The sequence below is a fragment of the Taudactylus pleione genome, unplaced genomic scaffold, assembly GCF_031769625.1.
Source record: "Taudactylus pleione unplaced genomic scaffold, aTauple2 ptg000824l, whole genome shotgun sequence".
In the NCBI taxonomy this organism is placed as follows: domain Eukaryota; kingdom Metazoa; phylum Chordata; class Amphibia; order Anura; family Myobatrachidae; genus Taudactylus; species Taudactylus pleione.
The window spans coordinates 2,852,348-2,876,606 of record NW_028285226.1 but is presented as its reverse complement, the minus strand read 5'-3'; the positions used below and the strand labels follow the sequence as shown (position 1 = coordinate 2,876,606).

General features: G+C 40.1%; 1 protein-coding gene across 1 annotated transcript; it reads right to left on the bottom strand.

The window, feature by feature from the left end:
* Positions 1-894: 894 nt before the first annotated feature.
* DMBX1 (diencephalon/mesencephalon homeobox 1) lies at positions 895-24,041 on the bottom strand. Its single transcript, XM_088458290.1, has 5 exons — positions 23,961-24,041; positions 4,749-4,914; positions 4,300-4,478; positions 3,569-3,923; positions 895-2,890 (listed from the first exon to the last, which is right to left on the bottom strand). Exons 2-5 carry the CDS (start codon positions 4,900-4,902, stop codon positions 2,490-2,492), a joined length of 1,089 nt encoding a protein of 362 aa, XP_088314416.1. The 5' UTR covers positions 4,903-4,914; positions 23,961-24,041; the 3' UTR covers positions 895-2,489.
* Between the last annotated feature and the right edge of the window lie 218 nt (positions 24,042-24,259).

Below are 24,259 nucleotides of genomic sequence, written 5' to 3'. Positions count from 1 at the left end.
GCATAAGGGGCATTGCTGTCAATGATAATTAATATAAGACCTACCCCGAAAATAAGCCCTATGGTGTTTTTTTGAATAAAAAAAAAAATAAGACAGTGTCTTATTATCGGGGAAACACGGTATGTAGGAAGGTGGTGATAAGAAATCCTCAAATACTGCATTGGCCAAAGAGCTTTTATGATTGTCCTACATTATTTCTAACAGAGATTATTACACCTGTGAGACAGTAGCAAAACTGGAAATTATTCTGTAGTTGCTGTGTCTCCAGTCTCCTCTAGGTGGCTCCGATGAATAATACGACATTTCCAGTGATGTCATATTATTATCAATGAGACTTCAAACAAACCCAAGTACTAATCAGTTCAGCAGTCAGGAGTCCATGTGACCATTTCCTATATAAAAAATATTCAATGTTGAACTTCAGCAAAAAGTTGTTGAACAATAAATATCTGAATCTTTCATCAGAAGATGCACACATTCTTTTATTATATTATATAACATCAATACTTTATTTCCGATTGCCCGTAAGAAGGACAAAGCAGGAGCCATCTCCTGATCCCAGTGAATTTCTGTCCACATCATTTATAAATAAAACATTACGTACAATAAAACGCAATGGAACAATATCTGTACAACATGACTCGACCGTCCCAGCAATATATCCATAAACTATGGGAGAACGAGGACAGTGGTTGCCACAAACTCTCCCTGAAAATAAAAAACACCCTGGAGATGGTGGGAAGGACCTAACCAGTTGGCAAACGTTGCGCCCGCGGCAGGCCGAGCCATCGACCGTTATTTATCATGGGTCAGGACTGCTCTGTATACAGTTACTGTGGGCCTCATTTATCAACGAGTGATAAAACTTGTTGCGTATGACAAATGGTTCTCCAGCCAATCAGCTCCCAACTGTCATTTTTCAATAAGATGACAGCTGGGAGCTGATTGGCTGGAGCACCATTATCATACGCAACGGGTTTTATCACTCGTGATGAATGATAAAGCTCACTGATAAATGAGGCCCTGTATGATATATACGTTTCATAAACAATTTTAATTCTTTCTGTTTCGTGCTTTAGTGCAATGTAAAGGGGTCGCCTGCTGCAGGAAAGCCAGGGGGTGGCTGAAGTGTCGTCCAAGAGAGTGGATGCTCCCTGGGCATTACTGTCTATTTTTGGGCAATCATTTTTTTTTTTTTGTTTTGTATCACATGCACAAAAATGTATTGAGCTCAGTGCACAGAAGTTACATTTATTCCGCTATCGGTGCTTGTAGAATTGTGTCTAAGACGACATAGAAAATTTACAGCTCTACATGTACCACACACTGCTTCGGGCAGTTAACGGTTTATATAAAAACCTCCTCCTCGCCCTCAATGTTTCACGGTGAAATATGAGTGTAGCTGATGAGCAGGCGAGCGACTCGGAGGGTTAGTAACACATTACAGCAGCGTAACCTCTGCCACCTTCACACCACCCTGGGGCCGTCTCTGCCTGATACATTACAGCACAACCAGTCACCCGGGACCGATCCGCGGCACGCAGACACCACTGCCGAACACTTCAAGGGCATTTACAACCATTTCACCTATATACAAGTGGGATCGTTTCCTTTACGAAAAAGCATTTACATCACAAGACCCCATGTACATCTGTTCTCGACAACAAATAAAACAGCAGCTTCACTTCTAGGCTCATGGTTAAGGTCATTTAAAAAACATATTAAGCAAAGGAGGAAAAGTCTAATAAAATGAAATTTGAGCTAAGGAACCTGGGCCTCTGCACTAAGAAGGGCCCGGCACCTTAAATAACATTCAGCGCTTAGGGTCTCAGGAAGCTTAGTTTGTGCACAGGCAATTTTGTTCTATTACTCGGTCCATGTTATTATAATTAATGCACCAGGTACAGTCTGGAAGGGGGAGTGGCCTAACATTAACCCCTAATTCACTACATTACATATTACACCTTATGACAATTTTCCCATAATTCCATGCTGTTTGTGTGGGTCATTGCGTTGCTTTTGTGTGTTCGGTGACTTAGTGCAATTATCACAATAAGAATACTGGCACATGATAAGCAGTTCCAGTAAAAGTCAATGCGGGTGAAGGAATATCTGGAGAGGCAAAATCCTGCGTTACAGGTTTAACGTGTGTGGACCACCTACTGTAGGCCAATGAAGACAAGTTACATTCACTCAGACTTCGAGAAATGTCTGGGGCATTGAGGTACAATGATATCTCACTGTTTTAGTATGATTTCAAGGGCTGCACTTCTCATCCAGGTGCTAATGTTGTGTGAGTCAGTTCCTGTGTTTAGTTATAATCAGTGCAGAGTAACACCACAGTGTTGCAGACAGTTCTATGTGGTATGTATAGCCCAGGTACCGCTTTGCTGCCACCGTTCATCCATTTTGTTGTAGCCGATGACTCTACCTGTTGCTGAGTCGATAGAAAAGAATCAAGGTCTGTCACAGCCCCTCACAGATTACAGTCAGTTGGGTAATGTGTCCAGGCCCAAGGAGGCGGCATGCTGCTTTGCCCTGAGCCGCAAGTTCTCGATACTTGTAGTTTTGCTGTTTAAGCTTGGAAGAGCGCCTGAGGCCTGCAGCATGGGTGAGGACCAGACCTGCTGGGCATGGGACAAGGACTGGTAGTAAGACTGGCAGTGCAGAGAACTCAGTGGTGCCATACTAACGTTCATTCCCAGGTACGGCACAGGCGGGGGGCTGCCCATATCAAAGGATGAGTAATGGACCAAGTTGTTGGTGGCCGCCATGTGTTGCCGGAACTGTTCTTGCAGACGGAACAGGCTCAGGGGTGAGGAGGAATAGGAGTGAGTTGGGGGCAGACAATTGCTGGAGGATGGCGTCATTGTGCTGCTGACCGGGAACTCTGCAATGAAAATATATGTTTCCTTTATTAATAACCTTGTACTGTATTAGCTGCTAATTCTTTCCAGCACTTAAATAATTAATCAACAAAATTATACAATGGGGTCAATTTTATTAGCTGCAAGAGGGGGCATTGGCATCTTTTCTTGCCCCCCTCGCTGATTTTTGTATTCAGCGCTGTGGGGCTGCAAATGAAAATCAAGCCTGGAGCTACCAGCAAATAACTGCACTCAATCGTACAGGCAAGCTACTTGATTTGTTCCCAATAAATGTGCTAACTTTGGTCAGCGGCTCAGTGTTAGTAGACCCTAATACAAATCAAAAGGATATTTTAGGTCACCAAGGGTTGAGGATCATGTGTCCTGCACAGAATAATGTTTTTTTAATAGCTCTGATGAAATGGTCACAACAGAACGTTTATAACATACATCACAGGTCTCCTACGCTGGAGGAAATCACACACATAGGAATATCGTGTGGACCGGGAACACAAGTCCAAATTGTGAAGGTGAATGTACTGTATGATGTGGTGAATGATTTGTGGAATGGTTTTGAAAATTCCATTTGTCACTAAGGTAATATTGATCACAAAATGAATGGGAAGAGGTAAGGGAAAGAGAAATTTTGAGTGTGCGCGTCGGCTAAGCCTCTTCTACTCACAATATGAATTCAGACTGACCTGCTTTTGGACTTGCTCTCTTGTAGTTCTGAACTTTTGTGTCTGTAAGTAAAGATTTCTCCACTTTTGTGTCTTCTTGAGGGGTCTTGGGCTCTTCCTCTTTATCGGTGTGGTCTTCTGCAGCAGACTCACCGGCAGATTGTTCTGAGAGTGTTAAATTCAGCTCTATGCTGGCGTCACCCACAGAGTTCTGCAGTTTCTTGGACTCGTGGCTGGGAGCTGCTGGCTCCGCAGGGGCGGAGTCAGTCTTTCCCTCGCTGTTGCTCACCTCTGAGTCTTTGTGCTTTTGAAGCTGCTCCTTCTGGAGACTCCTCTGCTTCTTACGAAACTTGGCTCTTCTGTTCTTAAACCAAACCTGCAATGTAACATGATTCAGATTTAGATATTTTCCCACAATCTGAGAAAATTATTACCATGTGTAACTATTTCTACAGTCTATATGATAACAACCTACTACAAAATAGAGATATGAGCAATTAGTTTCTACTTGGTTCTTTTTGCCAAATTAGCACAAGTTCGGATTTATCTTACTGGCTATCCAAAACACGTGAGAGATTCATAGCCAATAAGATGCCCTTTTTTGGAGCCGAACTTAAAAGGGTGGAACTGAACTGCTCATCTCTTCTATAAGGTATTTTATTGCTCTCGTTACAGTGGAATTTGCAAATTTGTATTTGCCAACTGTCAATCTCTGTATTGGGTGCTGTGATTAACGCAGTGAGGGAACCTACCTGCACTCTGGCCTCCGGCAGGTTGGTGCACATCGCCAGCCTCTCCCTCATCACCACGTCAGGGTAGTGCGTTTTCTGAAATGTCTTCTCAAGTGCCTCCAGCTGCTGAGCTGTGAACGCTGTGCGACTTCTTCTCTGTTTGCGGTGCTGGGACCCATACCGGGCTTCCAGGATGATGTCTTGAAATGTACAGCCGTTGGAAGATAAAATAGGGCTAATTTAATTATGGGTAGTGACATAAAATACACCATTTATGTTCCACTTCTGGTACTGTAGCTGTATATCTCTAGTGGTTCTGAGAATCACAGATGGCAATAGTTACTTCCAATACTTCAGTCATTTGAGCTATAAACTAGTCATTACAGGCAGAACACTTTACAACCAATAAATAAGTTTCTAATAATCTCCAGTTGCCTCTCTCATGGCAAGTGACAAATCATTTTTCTTACCAGCCAATCTCTCTGCCAGGGTGAGCGCATGCACCGAGGGACGGTAGTCTGGGGCGTGTTGCGCTTGCTGCGCTGCCTGTTGGTGTAGATTGTACATGGCACTTAGAGAGTTCATTGCATGCAGGGAATATCCGTTTACTCCATAATGCTGCATGGCTGGGAATACCTGGGAAGACAGCAACACATTAAAAATGGTAATTGGAAATTACATTCTGACAGCACACCTAAATTTGTCAATTAAATTTTATACAGAATGTACATTTATATATTGTCTTATGTCCCAAAATCTATCATTCTACAACTTGTAGTTTATCACATTATGTTAATTTATCACAGATTTGCCAAATATTAATATCCTATAACAATAATATTAAACATAAGTATGAAGTCACTTTGAATTCTTGCCATTATAATTGTAGTAAATAAAGGCGGCTAATCTATTTTTCCAGATAGCTCTTCTCTAAAATCACAATCTCTTTAATATAATTCCTATATGGTTTAATGTTTTGTTATTTTTATGTTGTCTATTAATTTTAACTCTTACATATTTTAATTTAATTCCTACAGTATATGGTTACATTTATTTTAATTCCTATATGTTCTATATTAAATGTAATTCTTACATTGTTTAATGCAATATGCATCACCAATAAAGAGCATATTCTCACCAAAAGGCTAATAGTAAAAAAAACTCCTTTGCAAATATATTGCATGCACTATTATTGGAGTTTATATTGATGGTTTAGTATTTTTCAGCTGGTGCCCCCAGAATGAGACAGAATCAGAGATGACAGGATTACATTTGGAGGCACTAATAGGGTTAATAATATTTAAATGTATATAACTGGTATACATTAATGTTAAAACCGTGGAGATACATTTTGATGCATAAAGTTAATTTATGATTTCATGTCACTTAATTTCTAGGTGGATTAATTTTATGTAATTTGTTTATGTTTCAATATAATATATTTGCTACATGGTCTTTTAAGAGTCATGCTTACATAGTTTAATTTTAGGTTATTCCTATGTGGATTCATTTAGTGTAATTCATATATCATTTATATTAATATCTTTGTGGTTATATTTAATTCATATTATTCATCTTAATGTGTTTGCTATGTGCTTTTATATAAAACAATTTACTTATGGTTTAATGCAATGTATTTACTACATGCTTTATTTTCATGTACTACTTTAATTAAATTCCTATATGGTTTCATTTCATTTAATTTCCATATTTTGTATTTAATGTAATACATATGTAACTTAACTTAATATATTATATGGTTTTGTTTTATGCATTGCCTTTACAGTGTAGTTTAGTGTACTTCATATATAGTTTACTAAATGTAATTCTTACATGGATAAATTAAACATTATTCATATGTGGTTGCATTTAGTGTAATTCATTTATTGTTTCATTTAATCTGTATGAGGTTCTATTAAATATAATTCATATATTATTTATTTAAATGTATTTACTACAGTATGTGCTTTCTTTTAAAGTAATGCATGTATGTATGGCTTAGTTTAATGTATTTACTACATGATTTAAATTAATATTGGATCAATTTAGTGCATTTCATATATGTTTCATTTTAGTATACTTGTAACATGCTTTCACGTAAATTAGTTCATGTATGGTTTAATTCATTTATTTGCTATATGGTTTAAATTATTGAATCTTCTATAATGTTTTATTTAATTCATTCTCTTTATGGTTTAATTTAGTGTATTTCATATATGGTTTATTAAATATAATTCTTACATGGTTTAATTTAATTACTATTTGGTCTATTTGGATTAATCTTCTGCATGGTTTAATTTGCAGATATGCAAATCTATAAAAACAAAATATGTTCAAGTTATCCAAACTAATAAACAATTAGATCTTTGTATATTCAACTTGCCTCAAACAGAAAGAAATACAGATCTGAGCATGAATAATAAGTCAGAGATGGGAAGAGTCTATAATTTATTATATTTTAGAGGTGATTTTCCTGTGATTTTCTGTGTCTCTGATCTGTGTTCTTCAAACTACTTATTCACATTAAAATAAATGTTATTTTTATAGTTTTAGCAAATTGTGTTAAACATGACTGACAGATGTGATGACAAATCTGACACGCTGGGGGATCTGAAATCCTAATAAATCACTGACAGTTAAGATTATGTCTGTACCGGTTCTACAAGAAAAGACGTTTTGAGAAACTGCATTTTCAGGATTGGGGGGAACTATTGAAAAATGAAGCATATTATGTGACATTATAATTATCAGCTATACCAGGAGAGACTACATTTCTATCTGTCACAAAAAATGGTTTTAGAAAATAATAAAATTTCCCATTATGGCTCATGTCAATTTCTTACTAATCTTACTTTTGTAAGTGACAAATTTTATTATTTTCAGATCCTACATTTCAAATAATAATATACAATCATCACATAAAGATTATGTGCTATATTTGAAAGTGTTAAATATATACTGTTTGTATAAAATAAATACATTCTAATTACTGTATACATAATATAGTTAAAAATGTCATATGTTAAACACTAAAACATCCGTTATGTCACAGACAGTAAGAAAATGTCCAAGTGCCCTTATCCAGCTGCCCGATTGTGCTTACTATGGATAAAGCCGTCTTCATATTCCATTAGGCAGGCGATAATCTGATCCTGGCAATTGCCTGTATATTATAAATTGTCTTTGTTGCTGTGTATGTTTTATATGTAGCCGGAAGGAACATGGTAATGATCACTAGGATATCCGCCCAACATTGAAAACTGGAATTAATTCAACTAAAATATACCGACACCCTGGCTCTATTTTATTTGTGTTTTACTATGAGCTTAGCACAATACATAAATGAAACAAATATTGGTATACACTCCTGAGAATTATATTTCTATAAAAAACTGTCAATGATGTCATCACTTAGTTATAATCAGCCTCAGTGATGTCATGTATTTAATATTTAGTAGGATGTTTTACTGTGTAAATAACAGTCATTGTAAGTGACTTTTTAAAATGCTATAATTTAAATAAAGGATGCAGTTGAGATGAAAGTTAGCCTGGATTGTTGGGACAAGAATGGTGCAAGCACATATATATATTTATAGTGCGTATATATATCTCTCTCTCTCTCTCTATATATATATATATATATATATATATATAATGTATGTATATATATATATATATATATATATATACTGTATACATAGAGCATTGTGCTAATGTGGTACCAAGCATGTAAAGATTCTGCTGTTTCATTTCGGTCCTCACAGCTTACAGTTGCTTTATTCGCATGAATCACTGCATGAATAATTGATGTATAACAAGATTAATTCCAGCAAGTTTCATCAAACAAACCAGTTTAGCTAGTTTGGTATGAAGATATGCCGTATGCAGAAATTAAAACATTTTATATTTCCTCTTACAAATATGGCAAAGTACTATTCATGCTTACCCTAACTTATCTTTGTAACTTTATTTAAAATTAAAGTATGAGGGAGTATTTCCCCCCTTTATATTCACAAACTTCAAAATTCATATCCCAAGACATTTAGAAAATGATCTAAATAGAAACCCTTGCATGTAACCTTTCATACACACAATTTTAATTACCTAGGAGACTGTAAGCCACTCGTTCCCAGAGTCATGCACAATAGGGCAATTCTGCGCCCAGTATATATTAAGTCAATTATTATTATAATCAGCATAATCTTTTAGGTAGCATACATGATTACATGATTGTTTATTAGTAGTATTATTTACTTTTTAATATCTAATATTGGCTTAATGTGAATCCATATTCTGTGGACCTGCAATATTAAATAAAGTACAGTGTGCTATGTGTCAGCTAAAACTATGGATTTACCAGATTTAATCTACTTTCAGTAATGTCAGTTCAGATTATATACACACACGCAAAGACTGCGCACGCCCACAGCATTTTACAGGTGTTGGGACTGCAGTAAATATCATCATCACATCAAAGCTACGTTCTAAAATACTGCTGAGGTTCTCATTATTTATGGCGCATTTTAACTATGGGAGTGAGAGGAGATTGTATTTATTACGTGCCACTATCCTAAATGTGAGTGTCTTTATTACATATCATTATGGTGCATGTAAATGTCTTTATTACATGTCATTATCGTACATGTGAATATCTTTATCATGTGTCACTCACAATCGTACAAGTTTAATGCCTCTATCATGTATCACCAGTGTCGGTCAGGTCCCACCGGGGGAATGCAGTTATAGGAGCCCATACTTGCATAAATACTGCTAATGCATGATAATTTATCAGATTAATAACAGCAATGCATTGTAGAAAATACACCATAGTCCTGTGCAGTGTAATGTATTGTAACATATATATATATATATCAAACATGTGAAAGTATTTTTTACGTTCACTATAGTACCTGTGCATGTCTTTATTAGGTGTCCCTATGATACATGTGAATACTTTATTACATCGCCTGCTTTCCATGTATAACGTCCCCTGAAAGGAACAAATGGCCTCCCAGTAACAGTATATGCTGAGGCCTGGTTTCCGCTACCTATAAAGCCATTCTACAGGAATAAAACTAATAGCAATAACTAGCACACAGCACCCTCCCCACACTATGCAATCACCAGGTCCTCCTCAATCCTCTGCACCGGCTACACCCTCCACCCTCCCACCTCACATACAATCTGATTCCGCACCCTCATTTTCGGCACAAGAAATGAAATCTTTGCAAGAGGCAATAAAAAGCCCACATTTCATTATCAACCGCCAAGTTCTTCCCATCAGAACATGAAACCCTCCCCCACAGATGCCGCCATTTTAATGTGGAAACAACATGTACTTCCTGTAGAGCCTGATGCATGACATCACAGAACTTTATTGGCACTGTGGACCTGGAGATTTGCGTTTCCATTTGTGTCAATCTTTGTACTGGTTTCAAATAAGAGGAATGTTTATGCACCAGTGAGATGGCAAATTTACTACTGAAAATAAGATGTTTCTTTCTGTTCATATAAACAGTGACCGGTGGAAATTACGCATCTGTACAAGTAACTTAATATTGCTTATTTCATCACCTTTAATTTCCCTTTAAGCATTGAGTTAAATTGTGCTACTTAATTCATAGTTCCTTCTCTGCCAAGGGAGATTAAAGTGGGAAATCTTGGCTGGAAGAGCAGGTTTAGACGGATTCATTGTTCCGAACACTTGTTAAATGTGTGTCTGTTCTTTGGGGTACGCTATAGACTGTACATGTCTGTGCAATGTGTCGTTTCCATTTATATGGCTACAGTACATCAAGTGCTAGCACTAATTCTACCCCCTCAAAGTTGTGTTATACCATGACGGTGCCACAATCTGCCTCTTTTCTGCAGTGCACAAGTCATGGATTGGACCTGTGAACGGGGCACACGCACAGGACGGAATAGTGCATAGCACCCCTAGTGGTACATTTTATTCATAGCAACAAACCATTCACTTCATTACTATGTATTATCCTAATTTTTGCATTGGAACATAAGTTTTTATTTCACAACTCGAAACACTGTCAGTGTTAGTGGTACAAAATACCACTAGGGTACCACAACCACAGCTGGTAAAGACCGCTAAGGACCTTCTCTGCCCCTTCTTCACCTCTTTCATTGGCTCTGGCCTGGAAGCAATACAAGAACATATACATAGCCATGATTTATAAATCACCTGGTAATGTAACTGCAAGGTTTCTTCCACAGCTAAACGGAGGTAGAAATATAATTTATAAGGCGCACATAATGATATCAGCTGACAAAGGTTCCATCCAAATTACCCGTTATACGTCAGACTGTGCAATACACACGTGAGCATCTGTGCGCTCAGGTGCGGCCTCTCTATAAGTGTACGCCTGGGATTACATCCAATGATACCAGAAGGTTCACATAAAGAAACGGTCTCGTGAATCGCAAGCGCTGCACATGATGAAGAAAAGTCACTGGGTTTCCTGCCTCTGCTACATTACTTTGTATGTCCCGTGGCACAGATCTCTATTGGGGGAACACACAGTTTGATGGGTACAACTTGTCACACATGTAGGTGGTCTCACATCCCAACAGCCATTAATATGTGCACTGCACAATGGCATATCTATAATGGGTGCAGGGCGTGTGGTGTGCAGGGGGGGAACGACAGCGCACACCCTGCACCCATATATATATATATATAGTTACACTTGCCTCTCCGCAGTCTCCGGAACATTGCCGGGCTGGTGGTGCAGAGCAGCAAGAATCACAGGGAAAATGGTGGCGCATGCCTAGTAGACATGTCCCTGGGAATAAAGCATCGGCACCATTTTTCCGGAGTCCCGCAAATGCCCAGTAGATTCTGGCACCAAGCCAAAATCTACTGCACTTCCAGGGAGGAGGAGGGGGGAGGGGTCACGCTGAGTCTGCACACGGGCCCTTGCCTCTCTTAAAACGCCCCTGGCACTGCACACTGTACACAATTATACCTGTGTATAGGGAAAGACCCTGGTGGCTCTTCTTATGTAGAGGGAATTAATAATATAAGGTAACACAACTCCTGAGAATGAACATTGTGTTATTGTAACAGCTAATGCAGCTTTACCGCCCCTTATGTCCCCGTCCACCTGCGGCTAGGGGGATCCTTTGTCGGACCACACACACAATAACTGAACACAATGAAAGGAATAAGAAAACATTATGAGGCCTTTGTCCAAATCTCTCAACATGAAACTTAATAGTGTTTATCACGTTAATGTTATTACATCTCAATGAGGACAAGGCCTGGCTTTGGCTAAGCCCCTATTCTTATAAAGTGCCCTGTTATACATGTCGTCACCACCTGAAAGGTAGTAGGGAGTAAATATATCCATCTACTGTAGTAGTCATCCTGCATATTCATTTGCTAACCTCTCTAGAGACCCGCAGAACATTGCTCTGCCCCATCTACCCCCTGACAGATCCATAGTGATACATTCTGCAGATTATTATATTACTGATCTCTTTAGAAACCTGCAGAACATTGCTCTGCCCCATCTACCTCCTGACAGATACTGTACATACTGATATATTCTGCAGATTATTACATCTTGGACCTCTCTAGAGATGTGCAGGACATTGCTCTGTTACATCTACTCCATGTCAGATAAATATTGATATATTCTTCTGCAGATTATTAAACTTCTGACCTCTCTAGAGATGTGCAGAACATTGCTCTGTTCCCCCTACCCCCTGTAAAGGTGCCCATACACGGTGCGATATAGTAGCCGATCTGACGGATTGGTACGATATCGCTGCTATATCGTACTGTGTGTGGACATGATATCAGACCGTGCGTGTTCCCGTGGGGTTGTACATCGCACCTCCAGATCTTATTGCATGTTCACTTGATCTGGGGATGCGATGTATGATCCCATGCAGTGCTATGCGGGTGGGGGAGGGGGGTGCCGGCATATCGAGCGGTCGGGCAGCGGATCGCTCCGTGTATGGGGACCGCATGATATGTCGGCCATCGGATTGGCCTTCGTAGCGCAAGGTGCCAATCGCATGGGCACCTTAAGATAAATTCTGATATATTATACAGCTTATTACACTTCAGACCTCTCCAGAGACATGCAGAACATTGCATTATTCTATGTATGGACACTATGGGCCTGATTCAGAGATGTACGCCATAGTTGCCTACCTTTGGCTTCTCCTCCCCGGGTGAAGCCTTGGTAGGAGAAACAGGTGGGCTGTGATGGGGGCGGGGCCTGACGGTTTTCATAATTAAGCCCCACCCCCTTCATGCAAATTGACGTGATTGACTTAAATTTAAATAGGGGGCAAGGTTAAATGACGCGATTCACTGAGAAACGCGTCATTAAGCCCCGCTCCCTACACAGCGACCTGCGATCGCCGTGGAAATGCTCTCCATTCTGCTCACTTCACTAGGAAGTGGGCAGAATGCGGGAGATGTGCCTACCCTTCCTGGGGTGCAGGGGGTTACCCAAAAAATTGGGAGCCTCCCACGAAAACCGGGAGGGTAGGCATGAATGATGTATGCTATTGTCGCCATAGCTGCGTCTGTGTATGCAGCTGCTGTGCAAGAATATGTAAATGTCGCAGCTGCAGGGAAATGTATTAAGATGCCCACCGGCGGCTTCGCAAATCCTAGCGACTGCGCACTAAGACGCAGCATCTGTCGCAGATCCTTCTAAAATCAGATTTCTGAGTAGCCCTATGGACCCGCAGCATGGAGATGCCTGGGCCATGTCATTTGCGTACTGGACTGCGGACGCAGACTGCGACCCGCCTCAACAATGTCCGCAACATAGTACCCAGCTGCCAGTCACTCTGCGTGAAGATAGTCTCTGTGAGCGACAACGGTAATGGACTTTAATGCGTGCGCTGTGCGCCTCAGACTCGTGCGCAGATCGATGATTATCGCTCAACTGCGTAAACACTGGAATAGCAGCCATCTCTGAATCAGGCCCTAAGTGGCACATTCTCAATTATAAGATACTTCCGCAATATAAAAGTAAAAGTAATTTCCAGGTTTTGAAATATTTTTCACCATTTACTTTGTTCTCCACTTTTGAGAAATCCCTCATGTACCTTTCTGTTATATCTATATGGTTATTCTAAGGATTTGGAAAACAAGAAAAAGTGCATCTTCCACTTATGTTTGGGGGGTGATCTAATTCATCACCATAAATTATGGCAGCTAAATAAATGCAAATTTGTCTACGCACCTCTATGTCTGGTCTCATGGGGCCTCATTCACTACGGAACGCAACTGTGAATGCGATAGCGATTACGCACACAGTTCAAATGCGATAGTTTGCTAATCCATTGTGATCGCTATGCCGCCGCGGCACTATATAAGGACGCCAACTTTACCTTACACACATCCGTAATGATTAGCAAGACTGCTAAACCATCGGTACAATCGGGTACCATCGCAGCCTCAAGCATGCTTGCACATGCTCTGACCTTACTAAGAAATTGCTAATACCCCTTTTACACCAGAGCTAAAATTGCAGGGTTAACCCAGGTAGCTCCTTGGTGTAAAAGGGTTGGATTGCCGGGTCGAGTGACACGGCAATCCAACCCTGGTAATTTGAAGGGTTTAACACGGGATTAACCCGTGAAACCTGGCGGTGACCTGGATCGTGCCGCATGCCTGCGGATTGGCCGGCTTCATTGGTGCTTGGAGAAGACGTCATCTCCAAGCGTGCACTTCAACGCCGGAAAAGTTGAGTCTCTGCAGACCTGGCTACGGTGTGAACGGCGCCAACTCAGGAATATCCTGGGTCATCGCCAGGGAAATTCCGGGTCTGATCCGGATTGGAACCCTGTTTCAACCCCAGGGTCAGACCCAGAATTTTGGTATAAAAGCAGTATAATACCCCTTTTCCACCTAAATTCCGGGTCTGACCCGGAGTTGGAACAAAGTTCCTATCCGGATCAGACCCGGAATTTTGCCGGCGCCGACTCGGGATATTCCCGAGTCAGCGCCGCTCACACCGCAGTCGGGTCTGCATAGACCAGGCTTTTGCAGAGTGAAAGTGGTCGCTTGGAGATGACGTCATCTCCAAGCGCCACTGAAGCCGGACCAATCGGCCGGCTAGCAGCGCACTCCAGGTCATCGTGACCCGGAGTGCGCTGTTCTCACAGCAGGGTTTCACGGGCTACGCCCGTGTTAAACCCTGCTAGTTACCTGGGTTGGATTGCTGGGTCACTCGACCCGACGATCCAACGCTCTCCCCTTTTACACCAGGGAGCTGCCCGGGTTAACCCTTCAAAAACCCGGGTTTTAGCTCCGGTGTAAAAGGGGTATAACTTACATGCAGACCAGGCTGCGTAGGGCATTGCAGTGGTTCATTTACGCACATCCCTGCAACGGCGTTCAAACGCACTGGCACACCTGCATCTCCCCAACCTCCCCTTCACCACCCACAAACGGCTCTTTCTGTCAGTCACTCTGCAATGGGTCTGCGTAGTCACTGCCGATCGCAATGGCTGGTACGCAACAATCGGCCGATTGCGTGCGTATTACCAACTGCGTTCCTTGCTGAATCAGGCCCGTAGTGCTTTCACCCCTGGCCACTTTGTGGCCATAGCGGAGAATTGAATCAAAGTGTCTATCTTTGGCCATTTTAGCTGTTGGAAGTTATGAGGCGATATTAAGGTTATGGTGACGATAGTAGAGGTCCAGAATTACATATTTCAGCAGATATCATACAAGCTGGGCATACTCAGTACTGCTCTATATGCTGCTTATCCAGGTCAGCTGCATCTCTGAATAAAAGCTTCAGGGGAATCAGATGTTTGGGATCCCAAGGATTGTGTGGTCTTGGCAGCTGCTCCTAATTTCCTCACCCAACCTGCGTTAAACTCCTTAGAGCTCCGAATCGAATGGTTTCAATTCAGTGGTCTAATAAGAGTTTTATATTCTCATTTACTTGTGATCAGGGCACGGGTGGGGAGCGGCCGTTGGGAAACCCAGAGATGATTTCCAGACACAAAAAAAAACTGTTATCCATTAACATCCAATTATCACTTGGGCCATGCCATTAATTATAAATCAGGTCCCTAATTGGGATAATTAGCTTTCTCTCAGCTAATGCAGCGTGACTGATGCGTTTTGAGAGGGTTTAATCACTTCATTTGTTAGGTGGCAGGGGAACAAATGCAGAATATACTGTAATTTCATCGCCCTGCTCGCCAGAATTAAAAGCTCTTTAAGTCACTAATACATGTTTGCAAATAGCTCTCAACAGTAAATCAATTACTAGCATAATAGCAAGTGGGCAATACTCATTTTAGTGAACTCAGGGGAGATTATACAAATCTCTGAGACCATATAGAGAGATTATGTTGAGAAAAATGCTCCTTTCTAGCAGTGTGGCCCCCAGCGGATGGGGCCAGTGTGGAGCATGAATGGCTTCAAGGAGTTTATTAGCTTTATTTGGGAGTTTGATTTTGTGTCATTTTATGTTTTTGTGGCAATAAGGATTCTTTATGCGTCTCAATGTATTATTACTGAACCACCGGCGCAGGAGCCCGTCCCGGCTATCAGTGAAAAGTAAAGTGATTGCGTTTCGATCACATTACTTCCGGCTTTGCCCCTTCGCTACTCTACAGCACACGCGCCCGTGAAACCACCGGAAGGAGGGATTGAAGGTAGTCCATAGACTATGGGGGCTGCTTCTGCTGTCGGAAATGGAGGGAGATATCGGGTGTTTTTGGATGTTATTTTTCTTTATAATTATTTTCCACTGTTTTTGGAATATTAAATGAATAAAATATCATTCAGTCCACAAACTACAAACAAGGAACCCGGAAAATCACCAGCCTGCACCTTTTACACCACAGCTAAAACCCGGGTTATTGCAGGGTTAGCCGGGTTTGCTGTTAGGTGTAAAAGGGGTCCGGGTTGTGACCTGGCCATCCACCCAGGTAATTGCAGGGTTTAACACGGAAACGACCTGTGTAACCCTGTAGTGTAAATGGGTAACCTGGGTCGTCCAACCCGGGTCCCGTTTACAGCATGTGGACTTCTCTGCGTTTGGAGATGATGTCATCTTCAAGTGACGGGAGAAGTGTTCCGCTGCACCCGTGTGCAGGGTGAATGGCGCCTATCTGGGAATAACCCGGATCGGCGCCTCAGTAGACAAGGGGTCTGTCCTGGGTCTGACCCGTTATGGAACTGTGTTCCAAATCTCGGGTCAGACCCAGGACTTAGGTGGAAAAGCGGTATCAGTAGAAGATTTTGTAGGTTCCAATAAAGTGAATATCATTCCAAATTCACCATCAGTTCTGCGCTTTTCCCAGTGTCATTCACTAATGGTGAAGCAAGAAAAGAGTTCATTTTTTCAAAATTAGTATTTTTCTTGATCATTTTCTTTGGAACATTCTGGGATTTAGACAGTGTAGCAGGGCTTGTGGCCCCGATAAAAATAATTATATTATACTCATAATACATTAAATATATTTAATTACCTTGCAGTCTCCTATACGTAGACAAGAGGAAGGATGTAATAACCCAATATATATGCACTCTAACAGAGGACCATAGATAGATAGATAGATAGATAGATAGATAGATAGATAGATAGATAGATAGATAGATGGATAGATTGAGAGAAATCCACTTGAGTTTGATATAAGACCAATAAAGTGAGATTATGTTATGGCTATATGGGCACATTGGCTCTATGTGGGCACATGAAGCTATACTGACTAGCTGCATTACATATCTGGCACTAGCAAGACTGCGGGTCTCATTTAACGCAAGTTTTATCATTCAAGATGAGTGATAAAACTCGCTGCGCATGATAAATGGTGCTCCAGCCAATCAGCTGCCAACTGTAATTTTTCAAACAGATGACAGTTGGGAGCTGATTGGTTGGAGCACGATTATTATATGCAACGAGTTTTATCATTCGTTATGAATGATAAAACTCGTTAATAAATGAGGCCCTATATTGGTATACTGGGTGTATGCAACACATTGGATATATATAGGCATGTAAGGCTATATGGGCTAGCTGTATTATATATCCAAAGTAATGAGGCATAATGACGATAGAAGTCACATCTCTGAGAATCATGATATTTCTTTTGCCAAAAACAATAAATATGCATAATTTCTCTGCACCAAAATAAGCATATCCTGATATGTACCATAGCACCCTTTAATGCTGCAATAAGTACGTCTTACATTTTTACAAGAAGTAAGTCAGTTATGTAATGATCATTACAATGTGCACATTATATATGTCATGTTACTGACCGCTAAACAGTGAGCGGTACATGCGCCACTGTCGTCATACACTACAGGACAACCATCAGATGACATAGGGTGGTCTTTCCACCCATCCATGCAATATCTATCTATCTATCTATCTATCTATCTATCTATCCACTCATCTATCCATCCATGCAATGTTTATCTATCTATCCATCCATACAATATCTATCTATCTATCTACTCATCTATCCATCCATGCAATATCTATCTATCGATCGATCTATCTACTCATCTATCCATGCAATATCTATCTATCTATCTATCTATCTATCCACTCATCTATCCACTCATCTATCCATCCATGCAATGTTTAGCTATCTATCCATCCATGCAATATCTATCTATCGATCGATCTATCTACTCATCTATCCATGCAATATCTATCTATCTATCTATCTATCTATCTATCAATCAATCTATCCACCCATTCATTATCTATCTATCTATCTATCTATCTATCTATCTATCTATCTATCTATCTATCTATCTATCTATCTATCCAATATCTATCCACCCATCCAGAGCTGTAACTAGACTTTTTGGTGCCTTATGCCAGAGAGAGCATTGGTGCCCCTCCCCTCATTTTTTAAATAGGGACATAAGATAATGCACCTAAAAAAGGGCCATGGCCTCATGGGAAAGGGCCAGGGAAAAGATACAGGAGGCCAGGAGATGCTGGGGATAAAAGAAGAGGAAGCTACAAGTGAGAAGAATGATAATAAACAGTAAAATTGACAGGCCCAAACAGCGCCCCCTGCCCTGCGGTGCCCTGTGCCATGGCACAGGAGCAACTACCCTAGTTACGGCCCTGCACCCATCTATCCATCCAATATCTATCTATCTATCTACGCAATATCTATCTATCTATCTATCTATCTATCTATCTATCTATCTATCTATCTATCTATCTATGCAATATATATCCATGTAATATTTATCTATTTATCTACCTCTCTCTCTATCATTCCATCCATCTGTCTGACAGGAAGAATATTTTGGCAGAATAATGGGTGATGGATAATGTACTTTACGGTCTGTGTTTCCAGCCTGAGTTGGGGGATCATTGTTAGCCAGAGGGGAGAACAATAATAGATTAGTATTTATTATATCAGATCAGCGCTATGTCTGGTGAGTAACAGTATTATTATTACAGTGTGTAGGGTTATAGGGTGTAATGTATGAAGCGCTTCTTATGAGTAAACAATGCTCGCACTCAGCGTGCCAGGAAATAATCTGCTTAGCAGCGGTGCTCTCACACTCTGCCTTGTATTGTCTAATAATCCATTAATGAGGTTTGCACAGGGGGTGGCAGGCTGTAGGACATGATTAGATATGTATTACTGTCATTTACATGGGAAACTTGGCTGCCCAACCAACTGGAAACGGAGAGTGATTTACACCAGGGGGGGACAGAATAACTCCTTCACTGCCACACCTGCCCCAGCATCATGTCAATACATATTTTTTATTGTAAAACTTATGTATTACATAAGATGCCATCAGTAAGTCCTGAGCTATGAGTGGACCCTAACCTCCTATCAGATACATGTACTGTAAGGAGAATCTATAGTAGCAATGAAGATGTTAGATGGACAGAATGATGATTCATAAGAGGTAGAGCTGCCAGTTGTCTCCATAAAGAAGATTGGTTACAGGACAGGAGATTTTGCAGCAGCCACCACGCTTTATGGCACTGACCTGGCTCTTGCCCCCCCCCCCCCCCCCCCCCCCCCCAACCCCTCCCTGACTGTGGTAAGAAATGGCTGGGGAAACACCAGTCTGGGTTAAATCTTTTACTTTCTCCCTCTTGGTTTATATAACCCTATTAAGAAAAAGTTGTTTATACTTAGGGGTAAATTTACTAAAGTGAGAGTTTTTACAAGTGAGTTTTATAAGAGATGTTACCCGTAGCAACCATTCAGATTCTACTTAACATTTAGCTAGCACATTCTAGAAGATAATAGCTAGAATCTGATTGGTTGCTATGGGCAACATCTCTTCTAAAACTCACTTCTAAAAACTCTCACTTTAGTAAATTTACCCCTTACCCTATACAAATAAACTCTTAGGGGTATATTTACTAAAGTGCAGGTTTTTAGAAGGGGAGTTGTTGCCCATAGCAACCAATCAGATTGTAACTATTATTTTCTAGAAGGTGCTACATAAATAAGAAGTAGAATCTGATTGGTTGCTATGGGCAACAACTCCAGTTCTAAAAAACAGCACTTTAGTAAATATACCCCCAGTAATCTAGGAGAGAACATGTACACAGTGTCATGTATATAATATACATCCTGTATGTAATATACATCTGATCCGCACAGCTGAAACGCTCTAAGGAGACTTACATGCCAATACCACAGGCTCATTATTAGGCTGCTGTAGCTGTTGTTAATAAATACCTTTCAATGAATTTTGTCTTATGCCATATTAGCGCCTGAAATTAGTTAATTCATACTAAGATGAATTACACCCGTGTCGGGATCCCAGGGCCGGCACTGTCATGTCAACAAATACACGTAGGACATAGTGAGTATAGATATGCTTTATAATATGCTTCTGATTTCAGCAGAGAACATACAGGGGGAGATGTATCAAACATTCGAGAGAGATAAAGTGGAGGCGTTGTTTACAGCATTGACTACAGCAACCAATCAGCTTCAAGCTGTCATTTTAGACTGTGCTAGATAAATGACAGCTAGTAGCTGATTGGTTGCTATGCTCCATTTCTCCACTGTATCTCCCTCAAAGGTTTGATACATCTCCCCCACAGTGTCTTGAGTATAATATACAGCTGAATCCTGTAGAGAACAGATAGTGCCCGGTAAATAATATGCAGCTGAATGCAGTAGAGAACAGACAGACAGTGCCCGGTATATAATATGCGGCTGAATCCAGTAGAGAACAGATAGTGCCCTATATGTAATATACAGCTGAATATAGTAGAGAACAGACAGTGCCCGGTATATAATATGCATCTGAATCCAGCATAGACAATACAGTGCTCTGTATATAATAAACAGCTGGATCCAACAGAACGTAAAGTGCCCTGTAAATAATATACAGTTGAATCCAGTACAAAACAACTTGCGGCTAATAGTTCTAATCTCATACAGTGTCCTTTATATAATATATATAACTAAAGCTAGCAGAGAACATGTATACAGTTTCATGTATATAATACATAACTGAAAACAGCAGAGAACACGTATACAGTATCCTGTGTATAATATATAGCTATATCCAACAGAGAATGTGCATAAGGTATTCTGTGTATAATATAAAGGTGAATCCAGTATCCAGTGAATCCATTTATAAGGTATCTTATTCATAACATACACCTATATCCAACAGAGAAAATGCATAACGTATCCTGCATATAATATGTACACTGTATACGTATTCAGCAGATAACACGTATACAGTGTCCTGTATATTTAATATACAGTTCTTTCTCTCCATATATATATATATATATATATATATATATATATATATATATATATATACAGACAGATATATATGTACTAGAGATGAGCGGTTCAGTTTTGACTCTGTTCTTTTCCCCAAACTAGTGCAATATCTTACTTGCTATCTAAAATACTTGAGAGCTGGATAGCTGATAATATACCGTTCTCTACACACACACACACACACACACACACACACACACACACACACACACACACACACACACACACACACACACACACACACACACACACACACATATACGCACATATACGCACATGCCAGAAACAAGCAGAGCTGTGTTGGATAACATGGTATGTGCAATACATGATTACATGATGTAAATATCAATTTTGTCTTTTTATTCCTCTAATCATGATGTGTGAGTTATCACCAGTTCATTTCGTTCTGAGTAAGTGGAAGACTCATAGAAATTGATGACAGAACAGAACCTACAGGTTAATCTAATGACCCCATTTTGTGTTCCTATGTTATGTTAGTTTTTTGGGGGAGTTTGGGGATTCTTTTATTTAATATTTTCTAAGTCTTAACAATAATCATACGATTATTTTTCTGAATGTCCCAATATCATCTACTGGGAGCCTATGCCAAGGCTCTATAATTCACTTCCTCTATAGTCACAGTGTCTACATGTTCCAGAAATATAAATACTGATCTCCAGTAATACTTTCCTTTCATACCCCCCATGTCCTCTAAGGTTAGATCTACCAGTCTGTCCTGGGTTGTGTAATGCAGCCTATGTACCATTGCAGTTGTCCCTCTCTGTAAGTTATCTGTTTTAATAATGTATTTTTTGGAGACAGAGCACCCAGACCTGTACACGGCACTCAGGGTGGGGTCTCTTACCAGTGACTATAATCATCCTGCTACTAATACATCTTCCTATACACCCAATCATCCTAGGGGCTATTCCCACTGGGGACCACACTGCTCCCTGACCATTATGTTATCTGTCACTATAACTCTGAGGTATTTTCCTCTCATTTTTCTTCCTGTTTCTGTGATCTTCTTTCTGATATTTGTGCCCCACAATCATTATTTCACATTTTGATGTATTTAATTTAAGATTCCGCACTTATAAGTGATTTTTTTTCAAGCGTTTCCAGCCTGTCCACTGAGCTGACACTTCACAGACCCTGAATTCATTTATTGTGGGATATAGGTAGATAAATAGATAGATAGATAGATAGATAGATAGATAGATAGATAGATAGATAGATAGTCTTGGGCAGCACAGATGGTGTAATGGTAACATTACTGCCTCACAGCACTGAGGTCGTTGGTTCGATACCCACTACGGCCCTAACTGTGCTGGAGTTTGTATATTCTCCCTGTGCTTGCGTGGGTTTCCCCCGGGTACTCCGGTTTCCTCCCACACTCCAAAAATATACTGGTAGGTTAATTGGCTCCTAACAAAATTACCCATAGTGTGTATGTGTGTGCACATGTGGTAGGGAATATAGAGTGTAAGCTCCACTGGGGCAGGGACTGATGTGAATGGCCAAATATTCTCTGTAAAGCGCTGCGGAATATGTGTGCGCTATATAAATAATTGGTAATAAATAATAAATAAATAAATAGTCTAATCTCTCAATAAACTAGCCCGGCCTATAAATAAGAGTATTATTAGAAAGTAAAATTATATCATATGGTATAAGTGGGATATCAGATTTTAGGGTGCTTGAATGTTCACATTTTAACACCTTCTGTGCTGCTCACTAAAACAGTTTATTGAGTCCCAGCCTTCTGCTCCCAGAGCTGTTATCCATGTCCGGGGGCCCTGGCTGTGATGTTTGTGATGCTGGGACCTCCTGATCCCCATTCTGTGCTGCATTTAATAGAGGTGAAATGAGTTTAACAGCACACTGGGGTGTTAATTCATCATCCCACAAGTCTCCTGAGTGCAGGAACATTGCCCTGTCTGCCAAATGTACCTATCAGTTTCTACATACAGATATACCATTTCTTCATAGGTTCTCTAACAAACAGAAGTAAGGCTGGGTGTTCGGGGGAATCCCATCTGTCCTGATAGTGTAGAAAGAATCTGTAATAACTTAGCAATAAGTCTGTCCTGAGTGATACATTATATTCCATGTGTTGTATATGTGGCTATAAGTGTCTTATTAACTCTCCATTATGGAGATGAAATAGCCGCTTTGTTTGCAGATAAAATCTGCCCCAAGGCTAAGAGAGAATTTATAATGACAAAAGAATAATAATCAGGACATGGGGGGCAGCAGGGTAAACCTGCCTGTCACATGAGGGGTTAAACATCTGGTATATTATTTCCTCAGTAACAGAAAACAACAACAACAACAACAACAACAACAACTTGCCACAAAACTTTCCAAAGTCCAAAATCACAACTTTCCAAACTCCAAATATCAGTTTTTTTTTCCACAGTAAAATAATGCAGGAGTGTGCATAAACATATTGCAGTAGTAATGTTATTATTATTATTATTATTATTATAATTATTATTATTATTATTATTATTATTATTATATGTGCACAAAGATCATTTATATAAATATATATATATATATATATATATATTTATTTATGAGCTAACAAGATAGACTAAAACTTACTAATTCACTGTCAATTATTTAACCAAGATTGATAGATATGTGATAGATAGGTAGGTAGATAGATAGATAGATAGATATATAGATAGATAGATAGCGAGATATGAGATAGATAGATAGATAGATATGAGATAGATAGATAGATAGATAAAGAGATATTAGATAGATAGATAGATAGATAGATAGATATGAGATAGACAGACAGATAGATAGATAGATAGATAGATAGATAGATAGATAGACACATTGGAGATAAATATACATATACAGAACAGCACCTATAGGTCCCACACTCATACATTCAGGGCACCCACCTCTGTGGCTGGGATAGGTGCAGGGTCCTCTGTGTAGGGAGCTGACTCTCTTACTCCATCCAGTGTAAGTTGTCCCAGGTACTGTCAGGCTGCCATGAACTGGGGGCAGGACTCAGCAAGGACTTTTAACACAGGCTGCGCCCCTCTCACTGGCCCTCCCAGCTGTCAGTCACAGGAGTCATATATTTTAACTTGTTACCAGTCATTTACTCAAATCCAGCCAAGTGTGAAGCTGTAATTAAATCATTGGCACTGGAGAAGGTGCTAGGAATGAGGGGCATGCATTTAACTACAAGTGA

Excerpts from the sequence above, each read along its gene's own strand:
- DMBX1 (XM_088458290.1), bottom strand. The coding sequence starts at position 4,902 with ATGCAGCATTATGGAGTAAACGGATATTCCCTGCATGCAATGAACTCT. Across the intron at positions 4,479-4,748 it reads CCTGGCAGAGAGATTGGCTG|ACATCATCCTGGAAGCCCGG; the intron begins GTAAGAAAAATG and ends GTACATTTCAAG. Across the intron at positions 3,924-4,299 it reads TGCCGGAGGCCAGAGTGCAG|GTTTGGTTTAAGAACAGAAG; the intron begins GTAGGTTCCCTC and ends GTTACATTGCAG.